The sequence below is a fragment of the Balaenoptera ricei genome, chromosome 15 (assembly GCF_028023285.1).
Source record: "Balaenoptera ricei isolate mBalRic1 chromosome 15, mBalRic1.hap2, whole genome shotgun sequence".
Lineage (NCBI taxonomy): Eukaryota > Metazoa > Chordata > Mammalia > Artiodactyla > Balaenopteridae > Balaenoptera > Balaenoptera ricei.
Window position 1 is genome coordinate 59,233,898 of NC_082653.1, and position 13,856 is coordinate 59,247,753.

Here is a 13,856-nt window from a genome sequence, read left to right on the forward strand (position 1 = left end):
TAGATAAAAATAACAAAACTTCAAAGACGTATTAAAATGGTAATGTTACCTCAAAGGAATTGTGTGGAACCAAACGTGGTATCCAGCAATACAGCTTGTAAGGTTGGTATAAATGTATAGGAGTTTTAATAACTTACTTGCCCCACATTATAAGTAGTTGGATTGTAAGAGCAGAATATGCTTCCAACGAAGACACAGGTTTAAAAGACAGTAAATTTATACTTAGAATGTTCCTCTGACTCTATCTCTGGAGAAGATACCCTCAGATAGCCAAAAGTAAATGCCACCTGTATTTCTTTCATAAAGTGAGTAGAGAGGTGATTTGTGATTGCCTATACTGCCTCCCTCCCCACCATTTTATCATGATGAAAAATTTCAAACATACACAGAAAAACTGAGAGAATTTTACAGTGAACGCTTGTATAATCAACGTCTAACTTCTACTTTTACTATTTTAATATATTTATTTTTGTCATGTATCTGTCAGTCTATTCATCCCCTAAGCCATCTTTATATTTGGTACATTCATAAGTACTAATGTATTTTGTATCAAAATACACTTTGCAGTGTACACTTCCAAAATATTTCAGCATGGGTATCATTAAGTAGAGTTTAGTATCTGTTTATATTTTTTATGTAAAATTTAAAATAATCATAAGTATACATTCACTGAATTTTTTCTTGTGTCTTTATTCCCTTTAGTATCATATTTGCGCTAGCCTCAATAAATCAATTGGGAAGCATTTCCTTCCCTGTTTTCTGAAAGTTTGTGTAAGATTTTTATTACTTCCTTAAATGTTTGATAGAATCCACCTCTGAAAACTATCTGGGCAAGGACCTTTCTTTGTAGGAAGACTTTTTCCTGAAAATGTAATTCTTTCATAGGTATAAAGCAATTCAGATTTTCCTATTTTGTTTTGTGTATTAGTTTTGTAAGTTATCTTAGCAAGGAATTTGTCCATTTTATCTAAGTTGATGATTTTGTTGGCATAAAGTTATTGATAAAATTCCCTTGTCCTTTTAATCTTTGTAGATCTGTAGTGATATACTCTATTTCATTTCTGATACTAGTGTAATCTATGTTTTCTTTTTTTCTTGATCAGTCTGACTTTGGATGTAATTTGTTCTTCTTTTTCCAGCTTCTTAAGAGAGAAAGAGCATTAATTTTTAACCTTTTCTACTAGAAAACATTTAAAGGTATAAATTTTCTTCTAAGCACTGCTCTTTCTAAGCACCTTCTAAGCATCTTCTTAATGCTTATATTATGTACTTCTCAGTGTAGAGAGTATAATATAATCTGTATTATATTGTATTTTTGTTTTCCATCAGTTCAAAGTAATTTCCAGTTTCCCTTATGGTATTGTTCTTTGACCCATGGGTTATTTAGAAGGATATGTTTAATTTCCAAACATTTCTAGGTATCTTATTTTTATTGATATCTAATTTCATTTTTTTTAAAGGAATTCCTTTATTTTTATTTTTTATTTATTTATTTTTATTTTTGGCTGTGTTGGGTCTTCGTTTCTGTGCAAGGGCTTTCTCTAGTTGCGGCAAGCGGGGGCCACTCTTCATCGCAGTGCGCGGGCCTCTCACTATCGCGGCCTCTCTTGTTGCGGAGCCCAAGCTTCAGACGCGCAGGCTCGGTAGTTGTGGCTCACGGGCCTAGTTGCTCCGTGGCATGTGGGATCTTCCCAGACCAGGGCTCGAACCCGTGTCCCCTGCATTGGCAAGCAGATTCTCAACCACTGCGCCACCAGGGAAGCCCCTCTAATTTCATTTTGGTCGGAGAACATACTGTGTAAAATTGCAACATTGAGAGTTATTGACACTTATTTTATAGCCCAAGATATGCTTTCCCTTGGTGAATGTTTCATGTACACTTGAAAAGAATATTGGGTATAATATTCTATAAATGTCACTTCTGTGCTAATTGTGTCAAGATGGTTGATAGTGGTGAATCATGGCGCCCAAAAGATGTCCACGACCTAATCCCCAGAACCTGTGAGTATGTTACTTAATGTGCTAAAAGAAGCTTATAGATGGGAAGATTATCCTGGTGGGCTCAATATAATCACAAGGGTCCTTATAAAAAGGAGTCAAGAAGGTTAAAGACAGAAGATGGAAATGGGACAATGAAAGCAGAGGTTGGATGATTGCACTGAAGATTGAGGCAAGGGCTACAAGCCAAGGAATGCTGGCAGCTTCTAGAAGCTGGAAAAAAGGAAACAGATTTTTCCCCTGAAGCCTCCAGAAGGGATGCAGCCCTGCTAACAACTTGATCTTAATGAAACTGATTTCAAACTTCTGGCCTTCAGAAGTGTGACGGAATAAATTTCTGTTGTTTTAAACCACCCAGTTTGTGGTAATTTGTTATCGCAGCCTCGGGAAACTAATATAGAATGTGGTACCAGGAAGTATGGCATGCTGTTGTAACAAATACCTAAAAATGTGGAAGTGGATTTGGAATGGTAGAGGCTGGAAGAATATTAAGGAGCATGATTTTTCAAAAGCCTGGATTGCCTTGAACAGACTCTTAGTTTTATAGAAATATAGATGGTAAAGTCTGCAAGTGAGGGCTCAGGAGGAAATGAGGAACATCGTAGAGAAACCCTGTATAGTCTTAAGAGAATACCTAAATCTTCATAAACTGTTGGTAGAAATACGGACATTTAAAAGCACTGTTGGTGAGGACTCAAAGGAGGAACATGTTATTGGAAATTGGGGAGGGGAGGGGGTTCTTGTTACATAGTGGCAGGAAGCTTAGCTGAAATGTGACCTAAGTGATATGGAAAGCAGAATTTGTAAGTGATAAACTTGCATGTTTATTAGGCTGATGAGATTTTTGAGCAAAGTGTTGAAGGTTTGGCTTGGTTTCTTGCTTCTTACAGTAAAATGTGAGAGAGAAGAAATAAATTGAAGGAGAAACTGTTTAGCAAAAAGGAACCAGGATTTGATTTGGGAAATTCTTAGCCTATCCAAAACTCATCACCTAGAAGAGCAAGTTGGAAAATTGATTTATTTCTGGTCTTCACTCATATTAGAAATATAACAAAAGTAAAAGTTTCCTTGTTAAAGTCTAATGTTTATTAATTCCTAAAATTTAGTATAATAGGAATAAAATGTTGTCTAAGTACTTAGGTATTTGTTTCTCCTTCTTTTCGTTCAAGCTAGGAAGTTGATTTGTGCTGTCATTATTTTTATTTCTTTTGAAGTATTTTTTTAAATTCATTTTGGCAGAGTAACTGCAATCATGGTCATCAGCCATTGATATATATATAATTTAATATATGTTTTATTGTGTGTATGCAAGAATATTTTGAGAACACTTTCCAAGTGGAATTTTAACCTATTATCAATTTTGTTGGAAGAGCACAATTGGTAACCCTCCCCTCAACTGCTTTTTCCTCACCCAACTAACAGGTTGCAAATTCAGAGACTATGAATTTGGATAAGAATCCAGAGTCAGTTAATAGTCCACAGGAAAGAAAAACTTCTGTGAAGTCTGAACCTTCTAACCCTTCAGAAAAAGCAAGTGAAAAGATTAATTTGTCACGGGAACATAATGAGGCTGTTTGTGAAAGGTAGGCATTTCTATAAAAATGCATAAACTTACTTATCTAAATATGTTTGTAAATACATATACTCAATTAAGCATAAAATAGCTTAACGCTTCATATTTATATGAATGCTATTTTTGTCCATTATGAAGAAATTGGTTCTTAAAAGCTTTTATTGTTGTTTTAACTGTACTAAATAAAATTTTGAATTGGTTAGGTGATCAGGTTTTTCATTGTGATGCTTTCCATCGTTGGTATGGCAACTGGAGTGATCAGCTGGATCACTCCAGTAGTTTCCACTTCTACACATGGAAGAATCAAGGCCCTGTGAAACAGTGGTTTTAAAGAATTACACAGAGGAGTAAGACTAGGAGAAAAGTGTCTAAAATTAGTTCCCTGCATGTTGAAAGTAGTATCATGATAACTTCAAACTAGAGTGAATAGGTTAACTTATTTGTCTGATTGATCACAAAGCAGCTGAGACACCTGATCTCCAGTCTAGTCTAATAGAAGATTTGGGGCTGGTAGGGAAGAAGTAATTTAGTTTAACAAAGACGCTTGATTGGTGATCCTGGCCTGCATTGATGTTCAAGGATAGGGGGATGGGGACATTTTAATGAATTCTCTTGACTGGTGATTCTCAACAGTTTTGGAGCTTTATAATATTATTTATTTATTCTTAACGTTTCACTCCTTAAAATGTCCTATGGTTTTGCTTTTATATGTTAAATTATACGTCAGCTTTTAAAAAGAGGAAAATTTATAACCAAAAATAAGTGAATTAAATGATGGCCATTGTTTGAAGAACACCACTCTTTCCCCCAAATAACTATGCATACTCAAGGATGCTATAAAACGAAAGAGAAGCATTACAGAGCTACACCATTTACAGGAGATTCTTGGTATTTGGGAATTCACATGTAGTTCTGGCTCTTCAGAAGAAACCCTAATATTCCATGATATTGAGGCCTGCATTTTAGTTTTTTTGGTTTTTTTTTTAAATTAATTTATTTTTGGCTGTGTTGGGTCTTTGTTTCTGTGCAAGGGCTTTCTCCAGTTGCGGCGAGCGGGGGCCACTCTTCATCGTGGTGCACGGGCCTCTCACTGTCGCGGCCTCTCCCATTGCGGAGCACAGGCTCCAGACGTGCAGGCTCAGTAGTTGTGGCTCACGGGCCTAGCCGCTCCGTGGCATGTGGGATCTTCCCAGACCGGGGCACGAACCCGTGTCCCCTGCATTGGCAGGCAGATTCCTAACCACTGTGCCACCAGGGAAGCCCCTGCATTTTAGTTTTGAGCCAGGAAGCTGCTGTGAAGAAGGCATTTATTTAGTTGACAAGGGAAAGAGTCACATTTCAGTGAGTGTTTGTTGTTACCACTTCTTGATGCCTATGCTGAAACTCAAAGTGACAAAAAAGAAAAATGCTGTTGATGGAAGTGAAAAAGTGAAGATGCCATTAAAATAACATTTTATAGACTGATATGTTAACTTTATCAGTGGCTTATACCCATGATATGAACAATTCACCTCATGCTGTATAATGAAGGAAGAATGTGCAATTAAGAAACTGTGTCAGGCAGCACTGTCAGCCCATGGTGAGTGTGAGAATAGGTGTAACAATTGTGTAACTTGACCCTGATGAGTAGGTTCAGTGGTGAATTTTATAAAACATTTAAGAAAGAATACCAGTTTTAAACAAACTATCCCAAAGAATAAAAAAAGAGGGAATATTCTTCATTTTATGAGACTAGATGCTGAAATTTGATATAACTCTGATACTTTGATAATAAAATCAATTTTAAAATTTTACAGAAATGGAAAATTACAGTTTACTTTTACCCACAAAATAGATGCAGATATCCTAAACAGAAACTAGTAAACCAAATTCAACAGTCTATAAAAGTTGAATTTGTTCCAGGAATGCTGCAACATTGGTTTAACAGCAGCAAGTCAACTTACGTGATGTGCCAGGAGAATAGTCATCATTAGCTCAAAATAGATGTAGGATTTTAGAAAATATATGTTTAAAAGAAATTCTTGGAAAACTTGGGATAGGAGGTACCTTCCTTAATCTGATAAAGAGTATCTATAAAAACCCTAAAACAAATCTGATAGTGAAATATTGGAAATATTCCCTTTGAGATAAAAATAGAAGGATGCCTGCTGTTACCACTTTAAGGTTATACTGGATATCTTACCTAATGCAAAAATGCAAAAAAACAAAAGAAAGGAAAATATAAAAGATTCAAAAAGAAGAAACAATAAATATTATTACTATTCCTAGATGATTGGGGGTATATATGTAGGAAATCCAAAGGAATTTACAGATAATTTATTAGGATTAATGAGAGTTTAGCAAGATTGCTAAATTCAAACATATAAGAAATCAATTGTATTCCTATAAGATATAAAAAATTAGGAAATGAAAAATTTTTAAACATATAATAGTATTAAATGTATGAAGTACCTAGAAATACAATTAACGAGGCATGTAATAACTGAAGAAAATTACGAAACTTTGAGATATCGAAGAAGAATTCATTGGAGAAATGTACTATGTTTATGGTTTGGACAATACAGTATTATAAAATGCTTTTACTTTTGTTCAAAATAATTTATAGAGGACAGTTTCAATCACTTTCCCAGTGTGCAATTTTATGGAACTTGACAAGCTGATTTCACTCGAAAATGTATATATAAATGCAGTGGGTTAAGAGGCCAAGATACCCTTTAAGTAGAGAAACAGAATGGAAGGAATTTGCCATCAGATGTCAGGATTATGAAACTGCAGTAATTAGGATAATGTGATACTGGCAAATGCTAGACAATAAAACTGTGTAACAGAGAGTCCGGAAACCTATACCTATATGTATATGTGATTTGTGTTGGAGATTGTATGGCAGATCATTTGGGAAATAATTGACTTTAGTAAATTCATATTGCTATTCATATTGTGAGAAATATAAAAGAAATTGGATCCCTGAGTCCAATCACTGTACATCAGTCTCAAGTGAATTAAGGAACTAAATATCTAAAGGAAAATTATGAAGCTTTTAGAAGGTAACATAAAATGTCTTCATGAACTTCGGATAAGGAAAGATATCTTAAGACACAAATACCCTTGCCATAAAAGGAAAAAAATGATCAATTTTACCACATTAAAGTTAGAAACTTCTTTTCTCAAAAGGCACTATAAAGATAGAAGACAGGCCGTCAAGTGGGAGAAGATACTCGCAGCACATATAACCTATAGAGGACACTAGTACCCAGAATATATATAAAGAACTTCAACAAATCAATGAGTAAAAGCCAGATAACGCAAAAGAAAAATGGGCAAAAGACTTGTACATCTACTTCACGAAAGAAGAATTCCAAATGGCCAATAAATATATGAAAAGGTGCTCATCTTCACTAGTAATCAGGGAAATGCAAATTAAAACCACAATGAGGGCTTCCCTGGTGGCGCAGTGGTTGGGAGTCCGCCTGCCAGTGCAGGGAACACGGGTTCGAGCCCTGGTCTGGGAGGATCCCACATGCCGCGGAGCAGCTGAGCCTGTGAGCCACAACTACTGAGCCTGTGCGTCTGGAGCCTGTCCTCCGGAACAGGAGAGGCCGCGACGGTAAGAGGCCCGTGCACCGCAATGAAGAGTGGCCCCCGCTCGCCTCAACTGGAGAAGGCCCTCGCACAGAAACGAAGACCCAACACAGCAAAAATAAATAATAAATAAAACCACAATGAGATACCATTTCATATCAGGTAAGGAAAAGTAACACATTTTAAAATCTGACAATACCAGGTATTGGTGAGGTTTTGAAATAAAGGGAATTGGTTTTATTTAATATTTTGTTGGGTGAGTAAATTGGTATAGTACTTTAGAAAAAATTTAGCATTATCTAGAAATATTGAAGATCTGAATATCCTTTTACCTAGCAGTCCTATCCCTTCGTATATACCCTAGCTAGAGACATGTTCACATGTGCAATAGGACATATCTAGAGGAATGTTTATTAGCAGCATTTTCCATAATAGCCAAAAACCAGAAGGAAAAAAGTCCATCTACAGCTGAAAAGAAAAATAATTGCTGTAAATCCATATGGTAGAATTTTGTACATTAATGAAAGTGAAGGAACTACAGTCACATGTAACAGTATGTTGCTCCCACAAAAAACATTGAAAGGCAGACACAAGAAATAGTATGATTCCATTCAAATGAAGTTCAAAAATAGCCAGCAAAAAGTACATTATTTATTCATTCAAAGCTAGATGGTAAATCTAAAGTGTAAAACAAGGGGATTAGTACCACAAATGCTATTTATGAAGGAGATTAATGATTCAGGATGGAGGCACGTGGGTTTCTGAAGTGCTGATAATTTAAAATGTATTTATCTGAGTAGTGGCTACATGGATGCTAGCTTTATAATTATTTATTAAGCTGAGCATGTATTTTTAATCCTATTTGAAAATAATTATTAATTGGAAATTTTAGATTATGTTTAATTAATCTTACTGATATATGTGGGTTCATAACTATAATCTTAATACTTGTTTTCTATTTGTCGCATTATTTTATGGTCCTTTTCCCTTATCTGTGTCTGTTTTTTCTCTACTTATTTTAGCCTTCTTTTAGATTTCTTTTTCCCATTCCCCATTACCTCATTAATTATACATCTTTCATTGCACCTTTTGAAGTTACCCTAAAGATCATGATATGGATTCTTGACTCTAACATTAGAGTCTAATATGAATTGCTACTTTTACCATTTTATAGGCAATGCTTGACCTTAGAGCACTTTTAACTCCATTTAGTGCGCCCTCCCATTGTTTGTTTCACGCATTTAAGTTTTACATTATTTTAAATCTCATAAGACAATATCATTACTTTGTACAGTCATTCATTTAGAGTTACCCAAATACAGCTGACTCTTGAACAACAAGGGTTTGAACTACTCGAGTCTACTCGTATACATGGAGTTTTTTCAATAAATATAGTACCTATAAACAAATAATTTCTTTTTCACATTTTCTTTTCATTTTTGATGTCTAATGTTTGTCATACATATAACATCTATGGTATTTGTATCATTAGGACAATATTGATGTAGGTACTGACTGACAATTCATCTTGTAAACAGACAACATAAACTTACAGTATCAATAAATACAGGACACTACTGTAACTGTATTTTCCTTATGATTTTCTTAATTTTTTTTCTACCTTTATTGTAAGAACACAGTATATAATATATATAACATACAAAGTATGTGTTAATCGACTGTTTATGTTACCAGTAAGCCTTCTGGTCAACAGTAGGCTATTACTAGTTTTGGGGTGAGTCAAAAGTTATACTTGGATTTTCTAATGCCCTCATTGTGCAAGGGTCAAGTGTATTTACCCTTTCTGTTGCTCTTTATTTCTTCCTGTATTTCCATCTGGGATAATTTTTCATCTGCCTGAAGAATTCCATTTATTATTTATTTTTTAAATTCTGCTCAGGATAAACTGTTTGTTTTTATTTGTCTGGAAATAACTTCATTTTGTCTTTATTTTTAAAGGATATTTCAACATGGGTATTGAATTATAGGTTGGCAGTTATTTTTAGCACTTTCAAGATGTCATTACATTGTTTTCTGACTTATAATTTCTGTTGAAAAGTTAGATATCCATCTTCTTGTTCCTTCTTTGAGGATGGTGTCTATTTCTCTAGCTACTTTCAAGATAGTCTATATATTTTTGTTTTTCATCAGTATATTCTATGATGCTGGTGGTGGGGGGGATTAATTTATCCTAATTGGGGCTCATAGTTTTTCTTGAATCTGTGACTTCATGTCTTTCATTATCTTTGGAAAATTCTTGGCTATTATCTTTTTAGATATTGCTTCTGCACCATTCTCTCTCTTCTCCCCTTCTGGTATTCCAATTATACTCTTCTGTGTACACTCCATCTATTTTGTTCTCCATGCTTTTGTCTGGATATTTTCTACAATTTTCTAGTTTATTCTCTCTTTAACTGTAACAAAGTGGCTGTTAAACTCTTGTATTTAGTTCTTAGTTTCAGTTTTTTTAATTTTCCAGTCTCCTCTTTTCATTGGATCCATTTCCTCTCCATTATTATAACTCTAGAGAAAGCCAGGAGGCTTTATAATTGTGTCTTCTGATACCCCAAGTGTTGAAGGAATTAGTGCCACTACTAACTTTCTATGTCTATAGTCATGGTTCGATTTAGAAGTTTAAGCATTTTCTTTTTAGAATGTGAAGAAAATGGGAAAGGCAGTAACAGCTGAGCTGAAGAAGCTCATAGAAGAGAAGGCCTGTGGACCAGAACACATATTTGATGAAGAAGGAACTTGCTTAAGTAGAAAGAAAATGCTTTCATATGCAATCTTTTCCAAAGAGGAAAAGTAAGCATCAAGGTCTAAGGCACCCAAGAACAGACCACTTCACCAGTGTTGATGGAATGAAACATTAATATTGTCTGAAAAATAAGTCTTGCATTGAATTTCATGTGAAGAAATGTTTACAGAGATACAAAGGAGAAAAAAGTACTTACCAGCCATAGTATTATAAGAAATTTTCCACTGTTTTTCATGTGCTCCTTCCTACTCATTATTAACACTTATTTAATCTTATGTTTCTTACATATCCCTCTTTAACAGATCAGGAAACCAAGTTTCCTGCCCCCCAAACACTGAGCTAGTAAATGGCAGAGCCAGGATTTAGACCTAGACAGTTTTGTCTCCAGATCCCATGTATTGAACTATGTACTACATTATAACGTTACCTGGAGAATTTTAATTACTGATTTTAGACACAGAAGTTTTTCTCCAAGGTAGAATACAAGTAGAAATATAGGTGCATCTAGAAGACCATGAAAATCATCAGTGTCCTCAGTTTTCCTCCCAGATATGGTTCATTAAAAAAAGAGCCATCATTGGAAGCAGTCAGTGGAACAGTTTCATGAAAGTTACGTATCATTAAATGCTCGTGGAATTCCAATCTTTAGTGTGTAGATGTATAAATGAATTTCTCAGGATAAGCATTAGCAGCTTTACATACATACATACACAGACACATAATTTTTAAAATAAAGTCAATTGACCTATAATACCTACTGAAAACTGCACAAACAGTAAATGTATAGTCTGGTGAATTTTGACAAAGTAAACACATTTTGTAAATGTCACACAGATCAAAAAACAACACCAATGGCATCTGTTCTGCCTCATGCCAGTCACGAGTCCCACCCCTACCACACTGACTTCAGTAAACATCATCCTAACCTCTAACACCATAAGTTGTTTTTGTTTACTTTTCACCTTTATATAAATGGAATCATACTCAATGAACTCTGGTGTCTTGCCTCTTTAGCCCAACTTTATGTGTTGAGAGATTCATCCATGCTGTTGCTTAGCAACAATAATTTGATCATTCTCATTGCTATATAATGTCCATCATATGAATATACCACAACTTATTCCATTCACAACTGTTGATGGACATCTGAGTTATTTGCAGATTGGGGAAATTATGATTAGTGCTGCTATGAACATTCCTTTATGTGTTTGTTGGTGAATGTACATAGATACATTTCTGTTGGACCTTTGACTGGAAGTGGAATTGGTAGGTCATAGGGTATGTGTATTTTCAGGTTTAATAGATACTACTAAATACTTTACCAAAGAAGTTGTACCAAGTTACACTCCCAATGAGAGTATATGAGGTTTTTGTTATTCTGTATCCTTGCCAACACTTGGTATTATCTGCCTTTTTCACTTTAGCCACACTGGCGTGTTTATAGCATCACATACAGGCATGCCTTGTTTCTTAGTGCTTTGCTTTACTTTGCTTCACAGATATTGTGGTTTTATACAAATTGAAGGTTTATGGCAACCCTGCATCAGTTCTGTTGGCACCATTTTTCCAATAGCATTTGCTCACTTTGTGTCACAGTTTGGCAATTCTCACAGTATTTTTTTTTCCTCACAATATTTCAAACTTTTCCATTATGATTTGTCATGGTGATCTGTGATCAGTGATCTTTGATGTCACTATTGTATTTTTGGGGGGTTGCCACAAACCACACCCATATAAGATAGCAAACTTAATAAATGTGTGCATTCTGACTGCTCCACTGACCCCATCTGTGTCTCCCTTTCTTCAGGCCTCCCTACTCCCTGAGACATAACAATATTGAAATTAGGCCAGTTAATAACCTTACAATGGTCTCTAAATGTTTAAGTGAAAGAAGACCTACATGTCTCTCACTTTAAGTCAAAAGCTAGAAATTAAGCTTAGTGAGGAGGGCATATTGAAAGCTGAGATAGGCCAAAAGCTAGGCCTCTTGCACCAAATAGTTAGCCAAGTTGTGAATGCAAAGGAAAAGTTCTTGAAGGAAATTAAAAGTGCTACTCCAGAACATGTGAATGATAAGAAAGCGAAATAGCCTTATTATTGATATAGAGGAAGTTTAAGGTCAAACCAGGCACAGCATTCCCTTAAGCCAAAGCTTAATCCAGAGCAAGGCTCTAACTCTTCAATTCTGTGAGGGCTTAGAGTGATGAGGAGGAAGCTGCTGAAAAAAAAGTTTGCAGAGGTTGGTTCATGAGGTTTAAGGTAAAAAGCCATCTCCATAACATAAAAGTGCAATGTAACGCAGCAAATGCTGATGTAGAAGCTGCAGCAAGCTATTCAGAAGATCTACCAAAGATAATTAATGAAAGTGGTTACATTAAACAAAAGATTTTTAGTGTAGAAGAAACAACCTTACATAGCAAGAAGATACCATCTAGGACTTTCATAGCTACATAGAAGTCAATGCCTGGCTTCAAAACTTCAAAGAACAGGCTGACTCTCTTTTTGAGGGCTAGTGCAGCTGGTGACTTTTAGGTTGAAGCCAGTACTCATTTACCATTCCAAAAATCTTAGGGCCCTTAAGAATTATGCTAAATCTACTTTGCCTGTGCTATATAAGTAAACAACAATGCCTGGCTGACAGCATATCCAGGCTTGAATTACTGAATATTTTACTCAATTGAATGTTTGAGACCTACTGCTCAGAAAAAAGATTCCTCTCAAAATTTACTGCTCAAAGGGGACTTCCCTGGTGGCGCAGTGGTTAGGAATCCGCCTGCCAGTGCAGGGGACATGGGTTCGATCTCTGGTCTGGGAAGATCCCACATGCCACGGAGCAACTAAGCTCGTGTCCCGCAACTACTGAAGCCCGCGTGCCTAGAGCCCAGAGCCCATGCTCCGCAACAGAAGAAGCCACCGAAATGAGAAGACTGCACACCACAACGAAGAGTAGCCCCCACTTGCCACAACTAGAGAAAGCCCACGCACAGCAACAAAGACCCAATGCAGCCAAAAATAAATAAATTTATTTAAAAAAAAAATTTACTGCTCATTGACAATGCACCTGGCCACCCAAGAGCTCTGATGGAGATATACAATGAGATTATTGTTGTTTTCATGCCTGCTAACACAGCATCCTTTCTGCAGCCCATGGATCAAGGAGTAATTTCAACTTTCAAGCTTATTATTTTAAATACTTTGTAAAGCTGTTGCTGCCATAGATAGTGATTGCTTCAATGGATCTGAGCAAAGTAATTTGAAAACCTTCTGGAAAGGATTCACCATTCTAGATACATTAAGAACATTCATGATTTGTGGCAAGAGGTCAAAAGATAAACATTAACAGAAGTTTGGAAGAGGTTTACTCTAACCTTCATGGATGACTTTGAGAGGTTCAAGACTTCAGTGGAGGAAGTAACTGCAGATGTGGTAGAAATAGCAAGAGAACTAGAATTAGAAGTGGAGCCTGAAGGTGACTGAATTGCTGTAATCTCATGATAAACTTTAACGGATGAGCAAAGAAAGTGGTTTCTTGAGATGGAATCTATTCTTGATGAAGATCCTGTGAAGACTTGAAGTGACGACAGAGGATTTAGAACATTACATAAACTTAGTTGATAAAGCAGTGGTTGGGTTTAAGAAGATTGACTCCAACTCTGAAAGAAGTTTTACTGTGGGTAAAATGCTATCAAAGAGCATTGCATGCTGCAGAAAACCAATCACTTGTGAAAGGATGAGTTAATTCATGCAGCAAATTTCATTGTCTTATTTTAAGAAATGACCAGAGCCACCCCAGCCTTCAGCAACCACCACCCTGATCAGTCAGCAGCCATCAGCATCAACACAAGACCATCCGTCAACAAAAAGATTACAACTTACTGAAGGCTCAGATGATGGTTAGCATTTTTTAGCAATGAAATATTTTAAAATTAAGGTATGTATTGTTTTTTT

The 13,856-nt window shown here is 35.7% G+C and overlaps 1 protein-coding gene across 5 annotated transcripts in view; it reads left to right on the top strand.

The window, feature by feature from the left end:
- The window catches only part of ATF7IP2 (activating transcription factor 7 interacting protein 2), a 59,944-nt gene that overhangs the window by 18,661 nt on the left and 27,427 nt on the right, over positions 1-13,856 (top strand). For 4 of the 5 annotated variants that reach the window (XM_059897312.1, XM_059897313.1, XM_059897314.1 and 1 more), the window contains 2 exons: positions 4-102; positions 3,421-3,581. In XM_059897312.1, the coding sequence (XP_059753295.1) occupies positions 4-102; positions 3,421-3,581 (260 nt within the window). Of the gene's footprint in view, positions 1-3; positions 103-3,420; positions 3,582-6,742; positions 7,313-13,680; positions 13,839-13,856 lie in introns of those variants that run through there. The other variant, XR_009497626.1, reaches the window with a different exon arrangement.